This window comes from Australozyma saopauloensis, chromosome 2, assembly GCF_035610405.1.
Source record: "Australozyma saopauloensis chromosome 2, complete sequence".
NCBI lineage: Eukaryota > Fungi > Ascomycota > Pichiomycetes > Serinales > Metschnikowiaceae > Australozyma > Australozyma saopauloensis.
Genome location: NC_086132.1, coordinates 1,087,822 through 1,114,422, shown reverse-complemented (window position 1 = coordinate 1,114,422; position 26,601 = coordinate 1,087,822). Strand labels below are relative to the sequence as shown.

Here is a 26,601-nt window from a genome sequence, read left to right as displayed (position 1 = left end):
CCTGTTTTATGATGTGTGGACTGAGAGTGTTGAAGATTTTTCGCTCTGAGCGAAACCTGAGCAAGTCAATTTATCCTTTTACTCATTTTTTTCTTGAACTCTTGCACTGGGCAAAGTCCTATTATTTTCGACTCCTTTTCGAAGATAGACACCAGACTTCTTTTTGCAGCCACATCAACACCAGGAGTGCATATATATGTGTCATGTTTCGTATATTTATTTATGTTGAGCAGTACAGCAGAACAGATAATGTATTGTTATGTGCATTGTTTTTGCAAGTCATGTATGTTCATAAGATTCCTTTTTCGGCGAGTTTGTCAAAGATAACCGGTGCAATCATACACGAGTCTGCTCTTAAAACAAGCGATCTGCATACTGATGTGTCAGATATCAAATATGTCCTTTCATTCACAGTGAGCGAAAAAGGTCTATTCAAGGTAAAATACAATATTGAAAAGCAATAATGGTTTGGAGAAATGAATGAAGCACTTCTGCTTTGTCGCAATTTTTCTTAAGACCTCGCCCTTGTATTCAGTCAACGTCGAACTGGGTTCGTCTAGACCCACCGCTCGGCCACAAGCAGCGTCTTCAACTATAAAAAGCCTCCCCCGACCATCGCTCCAGAATTAGATCATTTTACAAAGGCTTTTTTTTACTTGATTTTTTTCAGTTCTTGAGAGTCGATTTTTTCGCTGAGACTCGCATTACCTTGACTACATTTTTGATATGCCATAAAATTTTTTGATATATTATGCAACTTCAGCCCATAAAAGCATTTGATACTTATTTAATATATCCATTATCTTGCGCTTCACTACCAGAATGGGTTGGAAAGAATTTTGCTACGGGGTTGGTTTTCACCTTTTGGCGCTGGCGTTCATGGTTGGAATTTATACCTGGTATATTCTGGATATGAAAAAAGGTCTCATCATAGGCTTGGCTAGAATTGTCGCTAGCATAAATATTATAATGCTGGCCGGTTTGAGTTGTTTCACTTCTTTTGCTGCAGTGACCGCATGGGATATGTTTGGACTGCCTTCAATAACAGACATCATACGTCACGCAACCAGAAAGAAATGAACATGCTCGGATTGTGTAATTTTAAAAATTTATTACCACATTTTAGTCGGTATTACTATGCATCAAGTTCCAAGCAAAGATACCTTTGAATCCGTATTTCTTCTGTTTGCAGCCCGAGAAGCGTGACAGAAAAAAAAAGAAAAAGACACGGCTTAATTAGATCAAAGATGAAAAGCATCTTTTCGAACTAACTTTCGAAATTACATAAATAATACAGCATACCCAGCTTCCATTATCGCATGCATCGTTCTTCTTCCTGCAGCCAGAGCAATCTAGCTAAATACTCTAAACGATCAGCTTTCTTCCTCCAAAACACGAACACGGTTTTTTTTTCTTTCCACAGAGCAATTCGCCGCCCATAACGAACCCGCCGAAACTGCCGTATCGGGAAATCACACCCGCCAATTGCTCATAACCCTGCAATTATGGCCTCGCCTCTACTCCACAAAAGCAGTCACCAGCTCCGAATTGGCCAAATCTTTCGCTTTGACATTGCCTACAAGCCATGCAGCTCAGCTGAAGACTACGCCAAACTGCCGCCGCGCAGTCTCTGGCTCCGGGTTCGTAATTTGGAGCCGTTGGCGCTTCGAGCAGCCTATTTGGCGGGCCCATACTCGATCTACGTTGATTGTCGTCCTCTGGATTATGAGCGCAATAAGAAAACGTTCATCACGGCGGAACAGCCTCTGTTTGAGCCCCAATTGCATCCGGGCCAGACGTTCTGGGTGGAATTGCCATGCCATGTGTTTAAAGAAGAATACCACTGGTCAGTGGATGTAGTGTCGCAAATAATATTTAATACGTCGCAACTGGTCAATTTTGATGTGTGCATTTCCGAGAGTCGTGATATGTCTGAAGTGGTTGCCAAAGCTAATGATCTCGTGGTATCTGTCCATGACACCCTCGATTTGTGGAACCTTCCCGTACCCGATACTAGTAAACCCATTCATTTAGTCATACTATCCCATGGACTCCACTCGAATGTGTCAGCGGATATGCTTTTTTTAAAAGAAGCCATCGATAATTCCCGCGAAAATGTGGTGGTGAAGGGCTTCTTTGGGAATATCTGTAAGACTGAGCGCGGAATCAAGTACTTGGGCAGCCGGGTTGCCGAGTACGTTGTTGGCCTCTTGCAAAACGAGGCTTTTGAAAACGCAAACAAGATCTCCTTCGTGGGCCACTCGTTGGGCGGGCCAGTGCAGACATTTGCCATTGCATACCTTGAAGCGAACTACCCATGGGTGTTCCAAAAGCTTCAACCCACAAACTTCATAACTTTAGCATCACCTATGCTCGGTGTTGCCCACGATAACCCGGCATATGTAAAAATGGCGCTTCTGGCGGGTATAGCTGGTCGTACCGGCCACGAGCTTGGTCTTCAGTTCACAGAAAAGGGCAATAAACCACTTCTTCTTTTGCTCCCATCCGGACCCACTCATAGGGTGCTCAAACGTTTCGTTCGTCGCACAGTCTATGCCAATGCCTTCAACGATGGCATCGTTCCCCTAAGAACATCTGCCTTACTCTACTTGGATTATCAGGGTCTCTCAACCTTGCTAGGGCCTCAAACAGGCCAACCAGGCGATGACCCAAAGCTGAGTGCCAAAATTCCTCGCGATCTTCCGGACGCTCAAGATTCCCAGAGCCTGGTGTTACTGGCCGTTATGTCATACTTCATGCCGCAGAAACACAGTCATGATGAATCGGAGCGGAAACTGAAGAATGAAGATGAGGAAGCCCTGGTAGAAGAGCGTTACCTCAAACTTCCTAAGCCGCTGATGCTTGAAAGTGCTGCATCACTCCTTCTTCCTCCGTTACCCTCCAAGAAGTATTTAACAGATCCGGAGTCTAGAGAAAATGTTATATTTCATGACAAGGTTTATACAGAGAACGATCTTCCAAAAGCCGAAAAGAGTGTTAAGGAGGTGGAAGATGAGGCGGCCCTTATCTCATCACTGAATGGCGTCAAGAGAAGAAGCAGTCTGCAAAGCGTAGGTGATGCAGAAAGAAAGGGAATGATCAAAATGATTGCCTCGAAAGGCGAGGAAATCAGACTGGTGATATTAGGGAATATGACCGAGCAATTGGAAGAAGCTATTGCTCGAGAGTATCATAAACTGATGCTGTGGAGAAAGGTTTTAGTACGGCTCAAACCAGATGCTCACAACAACATTGTTGTACGTCGACGTTTCTCCAACGCTTATGGCTGGCCCATAGTAGATCATTTGGTTGAGAATCATTTCGATGTTGATCTTCCCGATGAACTCCAACTAACAAAGGAAGATAGTTTGGACACGGGCCCAGATGGCGCTGAACTATCAAAGATCTTGTCAGTGGATGTTATTAGACGAGAGAACGAGGAATTAGACAAAGTGCCCGTTGAAAATGCCGAGGATACTTGGACTCAGTTCAACGACAAAGTTGATACGTTTGATGGGCCTGCTGGAATCTTCTGTGATATTAGCGAGCGAGTTCTCAAGATGAAAAACGACTGGAATACAGTAGGTCTCAAAGCATTCCTGCCACAATACAAGGAAGAGCAAGTCACAGAGAGCCCGACCACGGAAGAAGCGCCCAAAGGCTTAATGGGCGATTTCATTTAATAGAAGTAGTGTCATGTAATCATGGCGCGCCAATGCATGTGTATATATTATTATAATGATATCCGTTTAGTCAACCTCCATTTTGATCTCTTCAGAAACCTCTTCAGTTTCAGCAGCATCTGCACCAGCAACTGCCTCTTCAACAGCTTCCTCCTCAGCTTCAGCCTCTTCTTCCTCAGCCTCTTCTTCTTCAGGAAGGGGAACCAACTCATTTACCTTCTCTAGTAGAGCTTCACATGTAGCCTCATCGAAGCGCTGGTCACATTCTTCCACTAGGCCGTACAAGTGAACCATTGATCTGGGTAAGGAATTGACAATTTGGAGCTTTTCGATCTTCATTAGATCTAGCGTGTTCAAGTATGTCATCAACTCCAGTAACACCAGCTTCGAGGTAATATTTGCCGCAGAGCGCAGTTCAGTGTACAGAAGAACATCCCTCGTCATAACCTCTAGTCCTAAGCCAGCGCCTGTGAAGCGCTTCTTGCGTCCTTTGAACTTTGCGTCGTCCTCTGCAGAAAACAGCCAATTGTACTTCTCTTTGTAATCTTTGAGATGCTGCAGAACTTCGAAATCCAGCAAAAAAGCTTCTCGTTCGTTAAGTATCTTCATTTTGTTGTTTATGTGTTCTGTGGAAGATTGTTGTCTTGTCTGGGGTCAGTTCTCTGTATAGAGTGAAGTGATGCGATGCGGGAGGTTGATGAACTAGATGAGATGCGATGAGATGAGATAAGATGAGATGACACGAGATAAGCCCAAAATCACTCACTTTTTAAATCGTTATATAAATACGATGTGCTTGTGTTTTGATCGAGGAATACAATTATTGAAGCCCTTGGTTCGAGTGTACACAAATCCTCCTCCACATAAATTCAGGTCCGAAACTCAACAAATACCTGATATCTCCTGGTTTTTAGAAAAAGAAAGTTTTTTTTTATTTTTCATACAAAATTCGATGTAAACTTCGATTAAAATTCAACAACCCCAGGCCCTCTTCTGTTTCTATACCCAAGAATCCAAGAAGGTTTTATAGCAGCACTTCTTGCAAGGTAAATATCCGTTGATACCCACTGCACTTTCAATACCCGATTTCTGTTTCGAGGCAAACAGCTTTTATTGAAGGAAACGCTCTTTTGTGTTGCAGGTCGCCAATTATGCTCAATTATTAGTCGGCACTGACAATTGCAATATGAAAAATACCAATACTCCTCAATTCTTGGAGTAATATCTATTCATTGTGTTTAAACATTGACAAATTGCCTCAAATCTTATGCCAGTTCATTTCGAGGAACTAGCAGGAATCTAAACGTGCGCTGCAATTGAAGGCTAATTGAGCAGCCCAAGTACAAACGGAGTCAAAGGTGTCAGCAAGCCCTGTGTTTGCGTCAATTTCAAAGAAGATGTTCTGGCATATGCTTGAGGGGCAAGATCCTTGGGCGGTTTAGGTGGAACGACTGGCTCCAAACAATTGAAAGGTCCTGTTCATAGCTTTCTGAATTTCTTTCTTATACTGACCGGGATACCAATTCAAGAGAGGTGGTCTTCTATCTCGCAATCGAGGAGAGGGAGGGATTAAATCTCTTCGAAGAGTTCATGTTGAAAACAGGCTTCCCTTGACTTAGAATAAACGAGCAAAGGTCGCGACGTTGAAATTGTATGATCAGCAGCTGATTGAAATGCTTTGACAGTGCTTACGGGTCTTCGACCACCATAAAGGGAAGGGTCCGGAACTCAGCTGTCATTTATAAAAGAGGCCGCTCTCAGAAATCAAGAATAAAAAAGACGTGTCATAATCCGATCCATATCACTCAATTCGAGGGATTCATTCATTGGTAATTCCTTGAACATTAGGATGTTGTTTTTGGCTGATTTTTCTTTGGGACTCAACTTCGGCTCCTCTCCGAAGTATTTCACCATTGACGAACCACGTAGAGCATCTCCTTCAGGTTTTGTGTTTGGTATGTAGTTTAAAATCTTCTTGCCGTATTCGCCTAATCTTTCAAATTGGGGCGCTTTACACCACTCGCTATCATTCACAAAGTATATGCCACACACATTCTCCTTTTCTTTCAGTAGTAGTGCAAACAAAACAGAATGTTCTTCTTGTTGGCACGGCATTCTCACGTTGATCTTGTGGCAGAGCCAATGGACGATAAACGCGAAGGAAGATTCTGAGCCATTCCAGATACATCCTGTGTTCGCAAAAGTGACTTGAGGGTAAGAAGCAGTACAATAAAAACCAAAATAGCGCTTAGTGTCTTGCCAGTGTTCCAAACAAGTCAAGGCTCTATCCCACCTTTGATCTCGGGAGAAGGGACTTGCGCCTAAATTTGAGGCAAAAACGACACGAGGTCTTGGCATATCTGGACGATAGAATATAAACCGCCGGATTCTATTCATCAAATGGAAGACTTCCGAAACACTCGAGTCCGAAGAATTGCTCTCTGTGGTGAAATACAAGAAGCCAGTAAATTTGCCTTGCAACTTGGACATGATCCTGCTTGCAAAAAAGTCAATGCTTTTTTGCAGCAGCAAATCGCAAGTTTTTAGGGTCACTGTGCAATGTTTGGCTCTTCGTCTCAAATTGGATGCTAATTTCTTATACATCTTCTTCTCCTCTGAAGAATGCATCAAATACAAATGTGCACCTCTTTCTGCCAAAACAAGCAATACCTTTCTTCCAACCCTAGAGCTTCCATTGGCTACAAGATACCAAGAGTTAGTCAAATCGCAGTCATAATTAGGTTTCCGTGGTGTTTTATTGATGAGTGTGAATAGCTCGTTTAATCTGCGGGCGAGACTAAAGGAGAGAATCAAAGCACCACAACAAAAGAGAGCTGATATAGCTACAACCAAAAGCATCGGGGAAAGAATTTTATCTGTACAAAATGACGGAAATGAAGTAGGAAAATGTCTTAATTAATCCTTTAGGTCTTAATTTGCACATAATATATTCCTGCCTCCAATTGTTTCATACCTGTATGTTATGCCTGAAAACTGCTTTGATGCAATGCAGCTGATCATTGTCAGAAATCTTTCAGTTGCGGATTAAAGGAAACGAGAAGGATTGGTAAATGAAGTTTCAGAACTCTCGAAAATTTTAGGCAATTCTGTTAAAGGGAAGAGCCTATACACAACTTGTATCGTTACTACAAGCAAAGGAAATGAGTAATGTTGCGCAGAAATGGACTGCAACAATCCTCATTTCACTAATTCAGGGTATTTCTTACTATCTTCGTACAAAAATTTCAATGCAATGTTCTATTATAATACAATACCCCTAGGCCCTTCTTTGTTTCTTGTGCTTCTTCTCAATGGACTTGCCGCTAGCACCAATGGTGATATTAACCTTTGGTGGAATGTCAAAACCGAAAGACTTAGCAACCTTCACCAAATCCAACTTGTCGATCTGATACACGGTCTTCAAGTGATGAGACGAGTATGCTTGTAGATACGAGCGGTATCCATCTTTGGCGCTTTGATGGAGCCAATAGTTAGACTTGATGAGCTTAGTCAATTGACTCTGGACGTTGGCAATCTTGTTGGTTGGGAACTCGTACTCGTTAAGAGGAACGTTGGCAGCCTTCAAATAACGCAAGAAGCCCAACTCTGACGGCGTCAAGAACATCAATGACTTACCCTTTCCAGAAGTACCACGAGCAGTACGTCCAACTCTATGAATGTAGTCTCTAGGATCATCTGGTGGATCGAACTGGACAATCCAGTCCACGGCAGGGATGTCCAAACCTCTGGCGGCCACATCGGTACAGATCAAAATACCTTGCTTGGCGTTACAGAACTCGAAGAAAGTGCTAGTTCTCTTGGCTTGCTTTTGCTTTCCGTGCAAGTCCAAGACTGGAAGGTCGATGTAGTTGAGGAGCTCTCCGAAATACTTGACACAGTTACAAGATGAGAGGAAGACAATGATCTTCTTCTTGGCGTTACGCTTAAGGAAAGAGAACAAAAGAAGGAAACGCTTGTCACTTTCACAGACAACGTAACCTTGCTCCAAACCGTCAGCAGTGGAAACGTCGGACTCTGGGACGACATTGATGTACAATGGGCCTGGTCTCAAAGACATACGGGCTAAATCCTCAACCTTGGTTGTTTGAGTGGCAGAGAACAACATGGATTGTCTGTCTTCGTTAGGCAAAATCTTGATAATTTGCTTCATTTCTTCCTCGAAACCGATCTCCAAAATACGGTCAGCCTCATCAATGACCAAGGCCTTCAAGTTCTTGAACACAAAACCTGGAGTGTTTTGCAAGTGATCCAAAAGACGACCAGGAGTAGCAATTAAAAGGTTGACACCCTTAGCCAATTTTTCAGCCTCAGTACGACGGTTGGCACCTCCAATAACAATACCAAAGGTTTGAGAGTGATGAGCCATCAATTCACGGGCCACGCCGAAAATCTGAAGGGCCAACTCACGAGTGGGCGAAATAACAATGACACCAGTTCCATTTCTTGGCTTGAACTTCAATGAGTAGAGGAGCTCGACGGCGGGAAGCAAAAAGGCTAATGTCTTACCAGAACCAGTCTTGGCAGCACCCAATACATCACGACCAGCCAACAATGGAGGAATAGTCTTGGCCTGGACAGCAGTCATCTTGGAAAATCCCATTTCGCGGATAGCAGCCATGGTGGGCCCAGAAAAGCCTGCTTTCTCGAATTCGTAGTTGTCGGTGTCGTCGGCGTCCTTCAGCACCTCAGGAGCAACAACAGCGGGACGGATGGCGGCATCTTGAGCCTCTGATTGCTTTTGCAATTTCTCCAACTTCTTCTGGTCCTTGATAGCCTTCTTTTTGTCTTCTGGGTCTTGAACGTTTTCACCCAAGAGCTGTGCAACTTCGTCAAAATCCTCATCCAATTCCTGGACCAAATTTTCTGTGTCAGATACATCATCACCGGAGTCGTGACTGCGCTTTTTCAGCGGAGCAGGTGCTTTTTGCTGCTTCTGGACCTTACTTTTTTTGGCCATTGTGAGTAGGTGTTGGAAATTTTGAGTGCGAAGAGATGAGATGTGATGAGATGAGATGTGATGAGACAGGAAAGTGTGGAGTAGAGAAAGAAGACACAAAAGAGTGGTCTGTTTGTTTTTTTTTTAAATCAAGAGAATCAATATTTTGCACCAATTGGGGGAGATTTAATTTTGGTTTGATTTAATTTGAGGTTGACTTAGTTTGAACTTTGAGTTGTAGAGTTAGCCAATTTGCAGCCACTCAAAGTGAACAAAGCACAATAAATCTTGGTAAGTTGTAGACTTCTCGAAAATTCTGCTATGACATTTCCACTCTGTTCTTGAACAAGACCCCATCCATTCATGTCCTAGCTTAATATGTTCAGTGATGCTATACTTGGATAGATACGTACTGGCTTTACGAACAGAGTTTCGAACTTTTGTAATTTTGATGATAGATCTAATCATTACTAGCCTATCGGCAGCACAGCTCAAGCATCCCCTCCTCTGGAGTCAATTCTTGGGACCTGACAACCACCAACGGTCCCAATTATTGCCGTAGAAATCCTGAAATACTAGAATCAATATTTCTAAGAATACAAACCTCAATTTTCTCCAGTCTCATCACTTTGCGCCTCTCTCGTAAGTCTTCCCAGTGTACTCTCTGCTCGATTTGCCACCAGATAAAAACCACCTTCAGCGCCAACACAAACCGCAATTGCAGAATCACAATCGGATTATAAATACCACCAAAATCCCTATCAATTTCAAATTTCACCACTTCCTGTTTTTCTTTATCATTGGTACCCCAACTTTTCACCGCAAGTGTCTCACTTCAATTTAGCAAACTACAACTACTTCCAATTCTACAATGGCGTACTCAGCTTCGTCGACGAGCTCGTACATGCTGGCCATGGCGCCAATGATGGACATATTAGCGACAATGCGTTCTGAAACCGCACAGAAGACGCCAAAAGTGGATACTGAACAGCCGCTAGCCATGGACCTAGATTCGCTCTTTGCTACCTTTGCAGAGCTCTCTTTGGACAAAGTTGCATCTCTCAATGCTGTTTCTGAAATAGGAGCTATCGAAAATACTGCTGTTGTGGCCAAAATCGGTGCAGAATGTAGCAGAGTCAGTCTAGCTAGAGGTCAACCAGAAAACGAGGTGCTACAACTCGTAAAACAGACACTTGTCGAGCAGAATTCCGACGAGGAGGTGCAATCGCATCTCTTTGACATTTTGGGTTTCGACGAGTTCGAGCTCATCCTGCTGATCCTTCAAAATCGTGCCGCTTTGCTTTCAGAGGAGAACGCAACAAACGATGAACCTGACAAAGATCCGCTGCTTCTTACGCCGCAGGAACGTGTGGAGCAGCTCATTGCCAACCGTGAGAAAAGGAAAAACCAGAAGTTATCCACGACGGGTGCTGTCGGCGGCAAAAATGGGCAATATGCCCATGTCTTCAAGAAACCAGACGTAGGAAATGTAATTGCCATAACCGGGAAACTGTATCTGTTGCCGGCGGGAACTACGCGTGCTAGCTATCCGACGCACGAAGAATTGATTATACCATATCCTGAAAATGTCACTGGACATTATATTAAAGACTCTCAGTTGGTACGAATGTCCCAGCTCGATAATCTATGTCAGGGCACTTTCACCAAATACCAGACTTTGAACAAAATGCAGAGTTTGGTGTTTCCAGTGGCTTACAACACCAACGAGAACATGCTCGTTTGTGCTCCCACTGGTGCCGGTAAAACGGACGTTGCTTTATTGACTATCTTACACACAATTGATCAATTTTCGACCGAGCGCGAGCCCGCTTCCTTTGATATCGACTACGATCTTTTCAAAATTGTTTATGTGGCTCCTCTTAAGGCTTTGGCCGCAGAAATTGTAGAGAAATACTCGGAGAAACTCAAATGGCTCGGAATCCGAGTTAGAGAACTCACAGGTGATATGCAATTGACTCGAGCGGAAATTACTACTACCCAGATTATCGTGACTACCCCTGAGAAATGGGATGTCATTACTCGTAAGCAGAGCGGCGACAACGATCTCGTGTCGAAAGTGAAATTACTCATTATTGATGAGGTCCATCTTCTTCATGAAGACAGAGGTTCTGTCATTGAGACTCTTGTTGCGCGTACCTTAAGACAGGTTGAAAGTACACAACTGATGATTCGTGTTGTCGGTCTCTCTGCCACTCTACCGAACTACATGGATGTTGCCGACTTCTTGGGTGTTAACAGAAACATAGGAATGTTCTACTTTGACCAGCTGTTCCGGCCATGTCCTCTTAAACAAGAACTCATTGGAGCCCGAGGCAAAGCGGGCTCCAAAACAGCTCGTGAAAATATCGACAGGGTCTCATACGATCGCTTGATAGAAAACCTCCGACAAGGCTACCAAGTGATGGTGTTTGTTCATTCGAGAAAAGATACCGTCAAAACAGCACAAACCTTCATCAATATGGCTCAAGCAAACGGACATAGTGATTTGTTCGATGCTTCAGAAACTTGTGGTAACTATGATTACTTCAAAAAGGAAGCCGCCGGAAAGAAGCGAAGCAAAGACTTGCGCGAACTCTTTCCTCGCGGTTTTGGTATGCATCACGCTGGTATGTTCCGTTCCGACAGAAACCTCGTTGAAAAGATGTTTTTGAACGGAGCCATCAAGGTTTTGTGTTGTACCGCTACCTTGGCTTGGGGTGTCAACTTGCCAGCAGCCGTGGTCATCGTCAAGGGCACCCAGGTGTATGATGCCAAACAAGGTGGTTTTGTGGACCTTGGAATCTCAGATGTCATTCAAATTTTCGGTCGTGCTGGTAGACCTCAATTCGAGAAATTCGGTACCGGTATTCTCTGTACCACAAGTGACAGACTCGATCATTATGTGTCTCTCATTACTCAGCAGCATCCAATCGAGTCTAAGCTTCTGGCCAAGCTTATTGACAACCTCAATGCTGAAATTTCGTTAGGCACAGTCACAAATATCGACGAAGGAGTCCAATGGTTGGGTTATACGTATATGATGGTGCGTATGCGTCAAAACCCTTTCGCTTACGGTATAGAGTGGAAAGAGCTTCAAGAAGATCCGTCGCTCCACAATAGACGCCGCAAGCTCATTGTTGACTCTGCCAGAAGACTTCACGCTCTTCAAATGATTGTTTTTGACGAACAAAGTGGCGCGTTACTTGCAAAAGACTTGGGACGTATTGCATCTGACTTCTATTTGCTCAACAATTCCGTTGAAATCTTTAACAATATGCTCAACCCTGCCGCTACCGAAGCCGACTTATTAGCCATGATCAGTATGAGTAGCGAGTTCGACAACATCAAGTTCCGCGAGGAAGAAGGTGTTGAATTGAAAAAACTTGAAGATGAACAACTTCCATGCCAAGTTTCGGGGGAGAAGGAGTCAAACCAGTGGAAGACGAATGTCTTGTTACAAGCCTATGTCTCGAACTGTGCTTTCAAGGATTCTTCTTTAGTCTCTGACTGCAATTATGTTGCCCAAAATTCGGCGCGTATTTGCCGTGCACTCTTTCTCATCGGTATTAATCGTCGTTGGGGTCATTTTGCAAAGATCATGCTCTCGCTTTGTAAGTCTGTCGATAAGAGAATCTGGGCATTTGACCATCCCCTCGCCCAGTTCGATTTAAACGAACAGATTTTGAAGTACCTTAGAAACTCTAACTTCACTATGCAAGAGCTTCGAAACACTCCAGCTTATGAACTTGGTGATTTGGTGCACAACTCTGGAATGGGTGGACGTATCTATAGCTACATCCACAGGTTTCCATATGTCACAATTAAGGCGGAAATATTTCCAATTACAACACAAGTTGTGCGCATGCTGATTTCTCTCATTCCCGATTTCTTATGGGATGATCAGTTCCACGGAAAGACACAGTTCTTCTGGGTCTTTGTTGAGGATTCCGAAGACACTAAAATTCTACATGTTGAGAAGTTCATTCTCCGCAAGGGTCAAATGGGCTCGCCTCATCAACTCGATGTAATGATTCCAGTCTCAGACCCACCTCCAGCCCAGCTAGTGATTCGAGTCCTTTCAGACACATGGTTGGGTGCAGAAAATGTGCACCCTGTATCTTTTCAACATCTCATCACTCCCAAAAACGAGACTATCAGAACAAACTTACTTCGCTTGCAACCTCTTCCCATATCGGCATTGCATGACCCTGTGGTTGAAGGTATTTACAAGCCTCGCTTCAAGTACTTCAATCCAATGCAGACCATGACGTTCCACTCTTTATACAACACCAACTCTAATATTTTTGTGGGGTCTCCGACGGGTTCGGGTAAAACTGTTGTTGCCGAACTCGCGATTTGGCATGCTTTCAAGGAATTTCCAAAGTCCAAGGTCGTCTACATCGCCCCAATGAAAGCTTTGGTGCGCGAGAGAGTCGACGACTGGCGCCAACGAATTTGCAAGAACACAAAGCACAAATTGGTCGAGCTTACTGGTGACTCTTTGCCTGAAGCAAGGGAGGTGAGAGAGGCCAGTATTATCATTACAACGCCAGAGAAGTTCGACGGTATATCCCGTAATTGGCAAACAAGAAAGTTTGTCCAAGAGGTCTCCTTGGTCATCATGGATGAGATTCATTTGTTGGCCAGTGATCGTGGTCCAATTTTGGAAATGATTGTCAGTCGTATGAACTATATCTCAATGCAGACGAATAAACCTATTCGACTCTTGGGTATGTCTACTGCGGTATCGAATGCCTTCGATATGGCTGGATGGCTCCGTGTGAGAGAAGGGCTCTTCAATTTCTCTCAGTCGGTTCGTCCGGTCCCATTGCAAATGTATATTGATGGATTCCCAGACAACTTGGCTTTCTGTCCCTTGATGAAGACTATGAACAAGCCCGCATTCATGGCCATCAAGCAGCATTCGCCACTGAAGCCCGTGTTGATTTTCGTTGCTTCTAGACGTCAAACAAGACTCACAGCCCTTGATCTTATTCACCTCTGTGGGTTGGAGCTGAACCCAAGAAGATTCTTGAAAATGGACGAGCTGGAGCTCCAAACCGTATTGGAGAAAGTGAAAGACGAGACTCTCAGGCTCCTGTTGCAATTCGGTATGGGCTTGCATCACGCCGGTTTGGTGGAAGCCGATAGACAGTTGTCTCATAAGCTATTTGAGGCCGGCAAGATTCAGATCTTGATTGCGACTTCCACCTTGGCCTGGGGTGTCAATTTGCCTGCTCATCTTGTTATTATAAAGGGAACTCAGTTCTTTGACTCCAAAATTGAGGACTACAGAGACATGGATTTGACAGATATTTTGCAAATGATGGGTAGAGCAGGACGTCCAGCTTTTGACACCAGCGGTATTGCAATTGTCTACACCCGTGAGTCAAAGAAAGTGTTCTATAAGCATTTCTTGAATATTGGATTCCCTGTCGAATCGTCTTTACACAAAGTGTTGGATGATCACATTGGTGCAGAGATTGCCAGTGGTACCATAAGCTCCAGACAAGAGGCCTTAGACTTTTTGACCTGGACATTTTTGTACCGGAGAGCTCATAATAACCCGATGTATTATGGTATTGAAGACACTTCGCCCTCTGGAGTTTCAGAATTCCTCAGCGGCCTTGTCAACGCAACAATCGAAAATCTTCAGGAGTCTCTGTGTGTACGGTTAGGAGACCGCGATCTGCTCGTTCCTACTCCATACTTGCAGATCTCTTCATTCTATTACTTGTCGCATAAAACAATTCGTAAAGCCCTTTCGCGCCTGAATCCCTCTATGGACTTCCAGCAGTGTTTGCAAGTCTTATGTATGGCAACGGAGTACGATGAATTGGCTACTCGTCATGGAGAGGAGCTCATTAACATGGAATTGTCTCAATCCATGAGGTTTCCCGCGGAGGATCTCGAGTGCGAGTTCATCTGGGATCCTCATGTGAAGGCATACTTGTTGATCCAGGCCTACATGGAACATATCGACCTTCCAATTGTGGATTACGTTCAAGATACGGTATCTGTTTTGGACCAAGCTTTGCGTATTTTGCAAGCACTTGTTGAGGTTGCCGCTGAGCTCGGCTATTTGAGTGTTGCATTGCAATACGTCGAAGTGATGCAGTGTTTGAAGCAGAGGCTATGGTTTGACGAGAATCCTCTATGTGCATTGGTTGATGGGCCAGGATCTGTACCAAATGATATGCCCATCACTCTTGCTGAGGTTGGAGCTATGAAGCCGCCCGCGGTTCTCAAATTGGCCGATGAACTCTTTGCCGGTAGCAGTAGCGCTCAGAAAAAGAAAAATTTCATTCGAGTAGCATCGCACCTTCCAAGTGGTGACTTGCTGGCAACTCAGACAGACAGACTGTCCGTTTCAGTAGAGTTGCGTCGACACAACGAACCATCCTCCAAGGAGTTCAGAGTCCACGCACCTTATTTCCCAAAGCAACAGAAAGAATCGTGGTTTGTCATTCTTTGCGATAAGTCGCAAAGAGAGCTCTACTCTTTGCGCAGAGCTTCTCCTGAAATGTCAGGTAAACGAGGAAGAGTACACTGCAAAGTGGAGGTTGATGAAAAACTCTGTGGAAAAGAAATTGTTGTTTTGTGTGTCAACGATGCAATGAAGATTTCTTATAAACAGACCCTCAAGCTCATGAGCTAGCCAACATTTTAATGAGCTCTAAAATAGTAACAATAAAATGTACACACGACGGCTTCAGTAGTAGAGTAGTCAATTACTTGAGAGGAGGGAAATTGAATAAATGTAGCTTCAAAGCAATGTCCTCTTTTCCTCTCCTCTGACCGAAAGAGTGAATTGTGATGTAAGTTCTTCAATAACCCTAAAAAGAGAAAAGCCCAAAATCAAATATGAATTTTCACCTCATGCAGATCTTGTACTAATTTCACGAATTATTTTACTCTTCTGTGCTGATAGGGTGAACTCCCGTGAACACCCAGTATTTGATCCTCCACTGCCCGTTAATATCTCATCCAAGAGATCGGATCCATCAAATCCAAGTCAATCTGTTGAAGTGAAATAAGTCCCCTCTTTGTCATTTGGGTAAGTCCTTAATATGAAAGTGGCTGCAAAATCATCGAGTTAAGTCTCATTGCCCTGCAGTCTTGACAGCAGTATACGAAGACAAATTGGCAGCTCTGCAGAACTAGACACATCAAGTTTATAAATCCAGAAAGAACATTTGAAGCAATGAAGAATAAAATATTTTGAAAATCTAATTAGCTTATTATATTTCGTCGTTCTATAGTGATATGTATAGGTGTTTTTTTGAAGTCTCCGTGGCACTTAGGAATCAGAGTACGAGTCCCAACAAAATCGATTTCAAAATGATGTTGTGGCAGAAGCTTTCGCTGGATCTCTCTAATGTTCAGCTAGTTGGGTTGGTCAATCAGAATGGCGGGTTTGCAACTGCACTGTTCCAAAATAGGTGTTCTTCCTCCTCCTCCCAACGACCAAAATTGGAGTGATATCAGGAAGCTCTGATAACATTTCTTGGAGATTTTGTGAAGTGAGAGCTTCAAAGAATAGGTCTGTGGCCATATAAATGCTGAGGTGTGCTCCTCAAATGAGTCATAGTGACTCTGCAACATTACACATCAACCTAAGTGAACCCGATGTAGAAGACAAACATCGGGTCATGGGTCAATCTTTGGTCCAATATATGCGATGCTCATGCAAGTTAAATATGAAAAATATGATGACACAAGGCAGAAGGAGCTTACTCGAAGAAATCATCTTCTTCAACGACAGCTTCAGCAACCGCAGTTGGAGCATCAATCTCCTTCGTTTGCTCAGGCCATTTAATATTGTCAACAATAATCGTCTTACCATCCAAGGCATCCTCGAATGTGAACGGAAGTCTATCAGACTCAATGAGTTCCTCGACCTTCTTCTTAAACTCAAGACGTTTCTCGTCGGTGAGTAGCTTTCCCTTTTTCTCATTATCGTCTAACTCGCTGTTCTCAGCTGGATAGAGCGAAATGTACTTCTCAGATTTTGGGAACATGAACACATATGCGACGTCCACCTGACAGTGGTGCATGGCACGTCTTGCCTTTTTAATGTCTTTCTTTACAGCAGTCTCAGTGGCCTCGTCTAGAGCTTTTTTGGCTTGTTTTAACTTCCGAAGAGCCTTCTTACGCTCAAAAAAGCGCACCATGTGATACTTTTTGGCACGCTTTTGTGTCTTCAATTTGAAAAGAGTATTTTTAAGATCGGCCTGTAAGGCTTTGAGAGCTCTTTCCTTCTCGATCCGGACATCAGCAGGAAGGTTATCTCTCTGAAGAAGACCCTCAATGGATTTTATTTTCTTACGGGCACGGGCTGAAGAACCTAGAACATCGGATAGATCTGTTCCCGAGCGGTCGATTCTTCTGTCTGTTTTAGGCATGCTGATGATATGTGATGCGATGAGATGTGATGAGCTGCGATGCGATGGTTAGGTGGATGCGATGAGTGCGATGAGGGTACGGTTCTGTATAGGTAGTCTGGGGAAATCAACAGTATTGGAATAGGGAAAGGTAGTGAAGATAGTCGATGAGTGAATAGTTTAGCCAAACCAAATCTTGTTTTCATTTCTTAATAATATTTACTTTTTATGGATCTCATTTTCTTGCAATTGGTGCAAAATGTGGATACTACTGCCAAAACGAGAACCGAAATCAAGCACATACTCGATTTTGCAAAGCATCACCAAAATAACTAACTTTGTCAATTTTTTGGAGTGTGAATGAAGTTAAAGCCCTATTCCGATTACGTACTAGCACCCATCTATTTACTTTCGTCCAGTGTACTGACTGTACTACTACCCACTACTCAGTCCCTGCACGAATCTACAGTTCATCTCCAACAATCACCTTTCATTGCAAGCAAACATGGGTATTCTTGAGAAGATCGCACAGATCCAAGAAGAGCTTGCTCGTACCCAAAAGAACAAAGCCACAGAGTACCATATTGGACTCTTAAAGGGTAAATTAGCCCGGTACAGAAGAGAACTCTTGGAACCCCAACCAGGCCAGGGATCGTCGGGAGGTGGACAGGGATTCGAAATTGCCAAGGCAGGAGATGCCCGTGTGTCGCTTATTGGATTTCCGTCCGTGGGTAAGTCGTCGTTCCTTCTGAAAGTCACAAACACCAAATCTGAAGCAGCTTCATATGAGTTCACGACATTGACATCTGTGGGTGGTATTCTAGAGTACAACGGAGCCGAGGTCCAAATTGTTGATTTGCCCGGTATCATTAAGGCGGCTTCTCAAGGTAAAGGTCGTGGTAGACAGGTCATTGCTGTCTCTCGTACATCAGACCTTATTCTCATGATCCTCGATGCCACAAAGGGCGGTGAGCAGCGACAAATCTTGGAGAATGAGTTGGAGTCCATGGGAATCCGTCTCAACAAAGAGAGACCCAACATTCTGTTGAAAATCAAGAAGACTGGTGGAGTTAAGTTAAACCTGATCACGCCGCCAAAATACTTGGACGAAAAGATGATTTCAGCAATCCTCAAAGATTACAAGATCCACAACGCTGATGTGCTTATACGAGATGAGAACTGTACCATCGATGACTTCATTGATGTGATCAATGAGCAACACATGTCTTACATCAAATGTCTCTATGTGTACAACAAGGCAGATGCGGTATCGTTGGAGGAATGCGACCGTTTGGCTCGTGAGCCCAACACAATGGTGATTTCCTGTGAGATGGAGCTCGGAATCGACGAGTTGAAGGAAGAGATCTGGCGCCAGCTCGGCTTGGTGCGTCTTTACACGAAGAGAAGAGGTATCATGCCTAATTTCGACGACCCAATGGTGGTGCGCGCTGATTCTTCTATATTGCAGGTTTGTGACGCCATTCACAGAGAAATGAAGAACCAGTTTAAGTATGCATTGGTGTGGGGGTCCAGCGCCAAGCACTCGCCGCAGAAATGTGGTTTGCAGCATCCTGTCAATGACGAGGATGTGGTGCAGATTGTGACGAAGTAAGATCGAGGTGATATTGGGGGAGCATTCCGACTTTGTACGTTGACTGTGTATGAGTACAGAAAAGGCTTCATGTATAAGGTCAGTAAATATTGAAAGACTTGAAAAGACGTGGATCATATCAAACGACATTTTCTCAACTTCTTAGATTCATTTTAGCTTTTTTTGCAATTCCAATTAAATATGAAATTACCCCAGATTACATCAACTACTGTTTACGTTAGCGAAACACAGAGAACCTCTCCATTTTACTGGATTAAAATTATTAATTTCACAACTAGTGAGTTCAAATAGTAGTAATGCTTGATCTGGACTCCGAACACGGCCCAGAAGTCTTCGAAACTTCAAGTATTGAGTCCATTGAAGATCTTCCCTCAAACGAGGTCATTTCAAACTTAAAAACTGAAGATCTCATACAGATCACTGCCGAAGGGTTTGATGCTGCGGCCACAAGAAATCGGCTTCAAAAATACGCCATTTTGGACGAAAACACCGACTTTTCAGGTTCAATTAATGCAAAAACACTAGGAAACTCAGGTATCACGGTTGTGCAGTGGGCCGAAACCAAGGCACAGAAACTTGCGAGGCTAAAAAAGGAAATTGAGGGTCTCGAGGCGGAAAACGACGCAGAGCAGGCGGAACTAGATACGTATCTATCCTCGCTCCAATCGATGATCCAAAGTGCTGGCACAGAGGGTTATTATTACCAGAGAATCAAACAGTCTCTCTCAGAAATTGATGAAGTGGTAGAAAATCAGATTGAAAATCAGATTGGGGAAATAAGTGATGCCAACGAACCAGCCCAAGAACTAAAAAAGCTGTCTACTACGAGTAAACCTACAAGTGAGTCACTGGATAGAAAGAGTGAATTTTCGGCCATCTGTGCGTTGGAAGCGCGACTTGCAAGAATCGAGGCTGCCATTGGGACTCCCAATACAGATCCTACAGTGGAACACAACTTTCGGACACATCTCAATGAAATCAGTCGGAGAGTTGCCGTTCTCAGTAGCCCAGAAACGAGTCTCGAGCCTGTTTCCCAAGCAGTGGCACATCTCAATAAAGAATTGGAGCTATTGGTTGCCAACAGAAGAAAGGTCGAATTGCACTTGGGCGACCGTCCACAAGCCACAACACAGGCCAATAGCACGCCCTTTGAAGCCCGAATCGATCGGATTTTCTCGAAACTTCCAGATATAGAAACGTCCAGCCGCATTTTGCCGGCTCTCATGACTAGATTACGCACACTACACGAGGTGAATTCATCTTTGGCTACTTCGGTGGGAGTGACCGAGAGTATAGATAAAACCCTCGGTCTGCTTCTGAGAGAGTTGGAGGACTGGCTGAAGAACTTGGAGAGCATCAATGGAGCCTTGGACGCGAGCGAGGCCAGATTTGCAGCCAATGCAAAGGTGGTGGATGAAAAGATCCGCGCCATGGAAAACAGAATGAGAAAACTGATCCAGAATTATAAAACTGATCCAGAATGATAAAAACTGATACAGAAAGAAAAGTAAAGTGACCCAGAAAAGAAATTGGTACTCTTTGGCTCAATTCTCTTACGACGACACTATATCCCAGTCAGTCCAACACCAATGACTGAGCAGTGCGCTACAACACCTACATCATCTACGACATTGAATTCTAAAGCGGATCAATTAGAACAATTAATTCTCCAGTTTCGAATCGGTGTCATGAGAAATTACGATATCAACTCTATTCCTATTCTCTCTACGACCCCAGCCAACAAACACCAATTTAATAACAATCAAACATGATAACCTCGCCAATTCCGACACGAACACAAATCTCCAAAAGAAAAACAAATTATTCACCGCCTCGGCTGCCGTTTCTCTGCCACCAAACCATCCACCCACGGCACCTCGCGGATACCTGCCCACTGCCACTATCGTCCACTATCGTCCTCGCCAATCTGAAACGGCCCTATATACACTCCGCCCGTCGCTGTGCCCTGCCCACACCACCTCCCCCACCTTTCACCAACATATAAATACGGGGTGTCCCCCTCTGATCCGCCAGTGATTTTTTTCACAAACAACTTCCATATACACACTCGCCGCCATGTTGAGACTCTCCCGTGCCGCTTTGGCCCTCCGCACACGCACGCTCCGCCCACAATTGCGTCCCGTTGTGGCCGTTTCCCGTTTCAGCCAACTTGCCCATGTAAAAGTGCCTCCAACGCTCACCAATGAACCAGTGAAGGAATTCAATGCCACACAGCAGAAGGACTGGGATCTTCTACGTGCTTCCATCACCAAATATTCCGACGACGTGTTGGATATTCCGTTGGTGATCAATGGCGAGAGAATCTACAAGAGAAGCTCCAAAACGCAGGTGAACCCGGCAAAACACTCGCACGTGTTGGCCAACGTTGCACAGGCTACCCCAGAAGATGTGGAGGCTGCAATTAAGGCCTCCGGCGCCGCTAAGGCCAAGTGGGCCTCGATGCCCTGGACTGACCGTGCTGCCATCTTTCTTAAGGCTGCAGACTTGATCAGTACCAAATATAGATACGACATGTTGGCCGCCACGATGCTTGGCCAAGGTAAGAACGTGTACCAGGCCGAGATCGACTCTGTGGCCGAGTTGGCCGACTTTTTCCGCTTCAACGTCAAGTACGCTGAGGAATTGTACTCGCAACAGCCCATCGAGTCTTCGCCAGGGGTGTGGAACAGAGCCGAATACCGCCCTCTTGAGGGTTTCGTGTACGCCGTGACGCCATTCAATTTCACCGCCATTGCCGGTAACTTGGTCGGCGCTCCAGCCTTGATGGGTAACACTGTGGTGTGGAAACCTTCCGACACCGCCGTGCTCTCCAACTATCTTCTTCTCACCATCTTGGAGGAGGCTGGTCTCCCCGCTGGTGTTGTCAACTTCGTCCCTGGTAACCCGGTCGAGGTGACAGATGTGGTCACAGGCCACAAGGACTTCTCTTCTTTGCACTTCACTGGTTCGACCAAGGTGTTCAAATCATTGTATGGCCGTATCGCCGGAAACTTGGCCAACGACGTCTACAGAGACTATCCCCGTATTGTGGGTGAAACCGGTGGAAAGAACTTCCACTTGGTGCACGAGTCCGCTGCTGTGGACCACGCTGTGTTGTCCACCTTGAGAGGCGCCTTCGAATTCCAGGGACAGAAGTGTTCTGCCACATCCCGTGTCTATGTTCCTCAATCCATGTGGCCTGAGTTCAAGCAAAAGCTCTCTAGCGCCATGCAATCCATCACTGTCGGCAACACCACGGATCCAGACTTGTTGAACAACTTCATGGGTCCAGTGATTCACGAGCAATCTTTTGAGAAGTTGCTGTCTGTACTTGAGCAAGCCAAGAACGACCCAGAGTTGACTATCGTACAAGGTGGTAATACCGACAAATCGGTTGGCTTCTATGTCCAGCCAACTTTGATCGAGGCTTCTTCTCCAGACCATGAGTTCTTCTCCACCGAGTTCTTCGGACCTATTTTGACCGCATATGCTTATCCTGATGCTGAGTTCGCCTCCATCATGGAAAAGATCGACACTGCCAGTCAGTATGGTTTGACTGGCTCAATCTTTGCCCGTGACCGTACTGCTGTGAGATTGGCAGAGGAGAAGTTGCGTTACAGCGCAGGTAATTTCTACATCAATGACAAGTCTACCGGAGCCGTAGTTGGCCAGCAATGGTTCGGTGGTGGAAGAATGTCTGGTACTAACGACAAGGCTGGTTCCGGTAACATTTTGACTAGATTTGTATCTATCAGAAGCGTCAAAGAGAACTTCTACGAGTTGACCGACTACAAGTACCCATCCAACTACAACTAAATTGAAAAAAAAAACATCTGGGAGGTTTTGGAAAAACGTTTATATATAAGGTATTTAAAATGATTGAATTTTCATTCAATTCCACTTAGGCAGCACCACATAGATGGTTACAGCTCAAAAAAATGTACAATGTAATACAATGTATAAATGTAGAAGGTGAAAAAATTTACACAATGTCAGTGAAATGATGTAACTTCATCATAGAGTTAGCGTCCTAGCTTTATCTGAAGCACTTTCCTATATAGATCAATGCTCCTTCGAGATGACTATTTATCCTTCCAAAGAGGGACTTTTCAGTACCCAATTCGTCGAATCGCGAAGAAATCAATAGTAGCCGCTCAGCTGGGCGCCCATCATCACTCTACCAAGACCACCACACACAGAGCATATGTCATGGTCCAAAAAGAACGTGATTTGTCCTGAGCCATGACAGTTTCCACAGACAATTCCGCCCAAACGAGGATCACCAGGTAATAGACGCACCGGGGGTCCACCCATGAATCCAGGCCCGCCTGGCGCCATTATGTTCTGAGGTCCCCAATTTGTGTACGAAACTGGTACTCTCTGCGGCTTGAGTTTGTAACGTATCAAGCAGTCCAGACAGCTGTGTTTGTTTTTCCATTTTAATCCCGTGTTGGCACACTTTTCGCAAATGAATCCCTTGGGATAACGAAATCCCATCTCTGGTCTCGGATTATACACGGTGTTACGATGAAACTTATCCCAGCACTTACTGCAAGGTTTACCTTTATCTCTAAACCCTGTATTGCGACACTTCTGACAGAAGTGGCCCCTTGGATACTCGAAGGGTAATGAAGTATTGTTGGTGTAGAGGTTGGCCGTTGACGACAGACTCTGCGCCAGGCTCGAATGCTGTCCACTGGGTATGTTTTGAGCAGGTCTGGGCGGCTGTGGAGGTTGTGCTGGCCGCTGCACCGGCCTTTGTGGCGGCGGAGCATACTGTGATGAATGATTCTGAGATTGTGCTGGTCTGTTCGGCAATTGGGGCTGTGACGAGCCCGTGTTGGAGAGAGAATCCTCGTACGAAGGAGGAGGTTCCGAATTGATGAAGTCGTCCTCAGGAGGAAGTTTGTGGGCCATTGTTTCTAGCTCTTAATTTGAGTTTCTGTGGTTTCGATACTTCTGCTAAGAATTGGCTTAAAGTCCGATCTTTTTGACAAAATATTGAGCAATTCTATAGTCTGAAATGATCTAGAGATGAATTTTTCGCAATCTTTACTTTGGCAAAGAGCTGACGGCTTTATTGTAAGAAGAAAGCACCTCAATTGTAACGTTTCGAGTACGAATTGAATGCTTCGAATAAGTCGGCCGTGGGTAGTTGGTGAATATCAAAAGTTTCCGATCGATGTAATTGACTGCCAAGACAACTGTGGATCTTTAGTTCAATCTGGAGATTTCTGATGGTCAATAGCAGGTGACTTAGGTAGTGGGGGTAAAGTCCGAAAGTTCTAGATTGGAATTTTCCAAGAAATTATTGTGGAAAAATAACGAGCTTGATAGAGCTGAAGTGGTGTGATCGATTTTTTTTTCCGCCCGCTGTATCCTCGGAGCCATGTCATTAATGCTGGATCTATTTCGGGCTGTGCTCTCATGCTACCTGATTACGTAATCGGGAAGCATTTCAAAGGCAGTTGAGCGTACTCGATTAAAGTATTATTGTTCGGTAATACTCGAGATTAGTGGGAATATGTTTAAGCGCTTCTTTTGATGAGATGACCCCGATGAGATGATCTTGATGAGATGACCCCGATGACCTCGATGAGGGTGATGAGGTTGATGATTATGACCTAGACGCATTCAATGACCTCGAGAAAATAGCTTAAAAGTCAAATGGTATCAAATTTGCTACTGGGCAGATACCAATAGTATCTCGCTTCTTGGTAAATTTCTCCTTTTCAAGCATAATCTAAAAGATGGAATACTTCCATAAAGCGGTCATTAGCCTGGAGGCTAGGGTCAACGAAAACTGACGTTCCTAGTGGAATTAGAGCCATCCTGTTAGTATACGGTTTGACCAAAATTCCCTTCATTTTTTTTGAGCCATTTCTCATTTTCGTTCCCCATGTTTACGCGTTCGTATGTTTAATGACACCTATAGTTATACTCCAAATATCATATGCTCTTCGACACCACACTATGGCTCACCAGCCGTCAAAGTATGTTCTTCAAAACGTAGTCCCTTCAATACCTCAATACTAACTGTCCAGAGTATGGCGTAGGCTCTACTGCCGCAGGAGTGGTGTTCTTTATGCTTGGAATCTTTGCCTTCTTTGACTCGGCATTGCTAGCGATGGGTAACCTTTTATTCGTCATCGGAGTTGTTCTCATTATTGGCCCAGCTCGAGCAGTATACTTTTTCGCTCGCCCAAACAAAATCAAGCCCACACTCTTCTTTTTTGGTGGAATCGTGTTGATCCTAATGAAGCGCTCGTTCATTGGATTTGCCGTTGAATCGGTAGGAATCTTGTATTTGTTTGGTGACTTCTTTGGCACGTTGGTTCAATTTTTGCGTAATTTCCCTGTGATCGGCTCCATCTTGCGTCATCCTATGGTGGAACCATACGTGAACAGAGCTGCTGGCTTGGATACGCTTCCTGTTTGAGAGCCGAGGCTCTAGTGATGACAAAATGGTGTTTTAAATTCGCCGAGGAGGTGGCGATATAGTCATATATTGTGTAAATGCATTTAATAGTTTGTGATTCGTAGAAGCACCTCAAAGCTTAGGCTCCAGTGACATGGTTTTCAGCCGCTGAAGCGACGCTCCACATACTGTCAATGCCCACATGAGGTCAGAGCGGGCGATTGCTGTATAATTGTAAAGATGGTTTACTGATCCAGTGGTGTCGTTTTCACCGCATTGAGGTAGATTATCGCCAGATCCCATTTGAAAAATTCTTGCTAACGGAAACCAGATAAAATTCCTAATTTCAAATGCTGAATGTGATGACGGCCATGGTGTGTTCTGACTCAACTGGATTCTTGCAGAGCAGGTATTTGCCATTGGAAATGGGGCCGTGCTAAGACCATGGCCGCCAAAGTCGTCGAATTCCATCCATACAGAGTCAGGACCAAATTGTCGATCTAAATTCTGTTTCAAGATCTGAATTGGAAGCCTCGATCCTGAGAGAAACGTATTTGGTGAATTGAGCAAGAACTGCCGAAGCGTATCCAAAACCACATGAACGTCATAAATTATGCCAAAGTATGATCCTCGCGTAGACTCTACAGCCTCCACCGTGTCTCTCTGTCCTGAAGACCGACCCGTTCTTACGTGTATGGAATCTACAAACACCAACGCTGGCCGAAGCACCTGGAGGAGGATTTGCAGCTGCAAAAACGTCCAATTGGGGACCCTTTCATGCGAGATGGTACTCACGCCGCACCACAACCCAGGCACTACGTATTCTACTTCTAGTTCAATTACATGGATTGGCGTCGCTCGGCCGTGCAAAAGCCGGAGCGATGTCGCTACCAAGTAGGCTACAAGCTTGGAGTGGTGGCATACTACAAATGTAGACATACCGGTGATTTTTGTCGATGTTTCTTCGATTTGGAATGGGTAAGTTGGAAGTGAGACGTCTGAATACAGTGGGAGATGTCACTGACATTTGGACATCAAAATTTAAAATTGAGATTTAATTGGAATTGAAAGATTTTGGCCATGTGATCATGTAAGTCTTCGAGGAAAATTGCTTCGATAAGGTTTGGCCAAATACGTTCTATGTTCCCACTGAAGATAGTGCGGCGAGAGAATAAAATTGAAAAGATAATAATGAGAAAAAAACCAGTGTTTCCATATTTGCTCCACAATTGAAGAAACATATGTAGAACCGTTGTCTATCGACTCTCTGGGTGTCTAACTAGCTCTTCATACCCTCGATTTACATGAAAACAGAACTCATCTCGATAAAATTCTCAAAATGTTCAAAACAATTGCATTTGCATAGAAAATACAAAGAAATAATAACCAAGATCACACAAATTCATCATATGGCACTACAAAAACAAATTACCATCGAGCGCGCAAGTGGTTTAGTGGTAAAATCCAACGTTGCCATCGTTGGGCCCCCGGTTCGATTCCGGGCTTGCGCACTGCTTTTTTTCTATTTTTGTGTTTCTCGCTTCTCC

The 26,601-nt window shown here is 44.3% G+C and overlaps 13 protein-coding genes and 1 non-coding gene across 14 annotated transcripts; 8 read left to right on the top strand and 6 right to left on the bottom strand.

Moving 5' to 3' along the window:
• Positions 1-8: 8 nt before the first annotated feature.
• Positions 9-464, top strand: PUMCH_001702 (uncharacterized protein; the record flags this gene model as incomplete). The annotated part of the gene is made up of 1 exon (XM_063020741.1): positions 9-464. One exon carries the CDS (start codon positions 9-11, stop codon positions 462-464), a length of 456 nt encoding a protein of 151 aa, XP_062876811.1.
• Positions 465-1,505: 1,041 nt separating this feature from the next.
• Positions 1,506-3,683, top strand: PUMCH_001701 (uncharacterized protein; the record flags this gene model as incomplete). Its single annotated transcript, XM_063020740.1, has 1 exon — positions 1,506-3,683. The coding sequence occupies one exon, from the start codon at positions 1,506-1,508 to the stop codon at positions 3,681-3,683; it is 2,178 nt and encodes a 725-aa protein (XP_062876810.1).
• Positions 3,684-3,749: 66 nt separating this feature from the next.
• PUMCH_001700 (uncharacterized protein) lies at positions 3,750-4,292 on the bottom strand (the record flags this gene model as incomplete). The annotated part of the gene is made up of 1 exon (XM_063020739.1): positions 3,750-4,292. The coding sequence occupies one exon, from the start codon at positions 4,290-4,292 to the stop codon at positions 3,750-3,752; it is 543 nt and encodes a 180-aa protein (XP_062876809.1).
• Positions 4,293-5,447: 1,155 nt separating this feature from the next.
• Positions 5,448-6,542, bottom strand: PUMCH_001699 (uncharacterized protein; the record flags this gene model as incomplete). The annotated part of the gene is made up of 1 exon (XM_063020738.1): positions 5,448-6,542. The coding sequence occupies one exon, from the start codon at positions 6,540-6,542 to the stop codon at positions 5,448-5,450; it is 1,095 nt and encodes a 364-aa protein (XP_062876808.1).
• A 418-nt stretch (positions 6,543-6,960) lies between these two features.
• On the bottom strand, positions 6,961-8,661 carry PUMCH_001698 (uncharacterized protein; the record flags this gene model as incomplete). Its single annotated transcript, XM_063020737.1, has 1 exon — positions 6,961-8,661. The coding sequence occupies one exon, from the start codon at positions 8,659-8,661 to the stop codon at positions 6,961-6,963; it is 1,701 nt and encodes a 566-aa protein (XP_062876807.1).
• Positions 8,662-9,511: 850 nt separating this feature from the next.
• PUMCH_001697 (uncharacterized protein) lies at positions 9,512-15,298 on the top strand (the record flags this gene model as incomplete). Its single annotated transcript, XM_063020736.1, has 1 exon — positions 9,512-15,298. One exon carries the CDS (start codon positions 9,512-9,514, stop codon positions 15,296-15,298), a length of 5,787 nt encoding a protein of 1,928 aa, XP_062876806.1.
• A 1,075-nt stretch (positions 15,299-16,373) lies between these two features.
• PUMCH_001696 (uncharacterized protein) lies at positions 16,374-17,045 on the bottom strand (the record flags this gene model as incomplete). Its single annotated transcript, XM_063020735.1, has 1 exon — positions 16,374-17,045. The coding sequence occupies one exon, from the start codon at positions 17,043-17,045 to the stop codon at positions 16,374-16,376; it is 672 nt and encodes a 223-aa protein (XP_062876805.1).
• Positions 17,046-17,529: 484 nt separating this feature from the next.
• Positions 17,530-18,636, top strand: PUMCH_001695 (uncharacterized protein; the record flags this gene model as incomplete). The annotated part of the gene is made up of 1 exon (XM_063020734.1): positions 17,530-18,636. The coding sequence occupies one exon, from the start codon at positions 17,530-17,532 to the stop codon at positions 18,634-18,636; it is 1,107 nt and encodes a 368-aa protein (XP_062876804.1).
• A 296-nt stretch (positions 18,637-18,932) lies between these two features.
• PUMCH_001694 (uncharacterized protein) lies at positions 18,933-20,120 on the top strand (the record flags this gene model as incomplete). The annotated part of the gene is made up of 1 exon (XM_063020733.1): positions 18,933-20,120. The coding sequence occupies one exon, from the start codon at positions 18,933-18,935 to the stop codon at positions 20,118-20,120; it is 1,188 nt and encodes a 395-aa protein (XP_062876803.1).
• Positions 20,121-20,712: 592 nt separating this feature from the next.
• Positions 20,713-22,452, top strand: PUMCH_001693 (uncharacterized protein; the record flags this gene model as incomplete). Its single annotated transcript, XM_063020732.1, has 1 exon — positions 20,713-22,452. The coding sequence occupies one exon, from the start codon at positions 20,713-20,715 to the stop codon at positions 22,450-22,452; it is 1,740 nt and encodes a 579-aa protein (XP_062876802.1).
• Positions 22,453-22,776: 324 nt separating this feature from the next.
• On the bottom strand, positions 22,777-23,553 carry PUMCH_001692 (uncharacterized protein; the record flags this gene model as incomplete). Its single annotated transcript, XM_063020731.1, has 1 exon — positions 22,777-23,553. The coding sequence occupies one exon, from the start codon at positions 23,551-23,553 to the stop codon at positions 22,777-22,779; it is 777 nt and encodes a 258-aa protein (XP_062876801.1).
• Positions 23,554-24,721: 1,168 nt separating this feature from the next.
• PUMCH_001691 (uncharacterized protein) lies at positions 24,722-25,075 on the top strand (the record flags this gene model as incomplete). The annotated part of the gene is made up of 1 exon (XM_063020730.1): positions 24,722-25,075. One exon carries the CDS (start codon positions 24,722-24,724, stop codon positions 25,073-25,075), a length of 354 nt encoding a protein of 117 aa, XP_062876800.1.
• Positions 25,076-25,186: 111 nt separating this feature from the next.
• Positions 25,187-25,993, bottom strand: PUMCH_001690 (uncharacterized protein; the record flags this gene model as incomplete). The annotated part of the gene is made up of 1 exon (XM_063020729.1): positions 25,187-25,993. The coding sequence occupies one exon, from the start codon at positions 25,991-25,993 to the stop codon at positions 25,187-25,189; it is 807 nt and encodes a 268-aa protein (XP_062876799.1).
• A 501-nt stretch (positions 25,994-26,494) lies between these two features.
• Positions 26,495-26,565, top strand: PUMCH_001689. The gene has a single exon. It is a non-coding gene; the product is annotated as a tRNA-Gly (tRNA).
• The last annotated feature ends 36 nt before the right edge of the window (positions 26,566-26,601 follow it).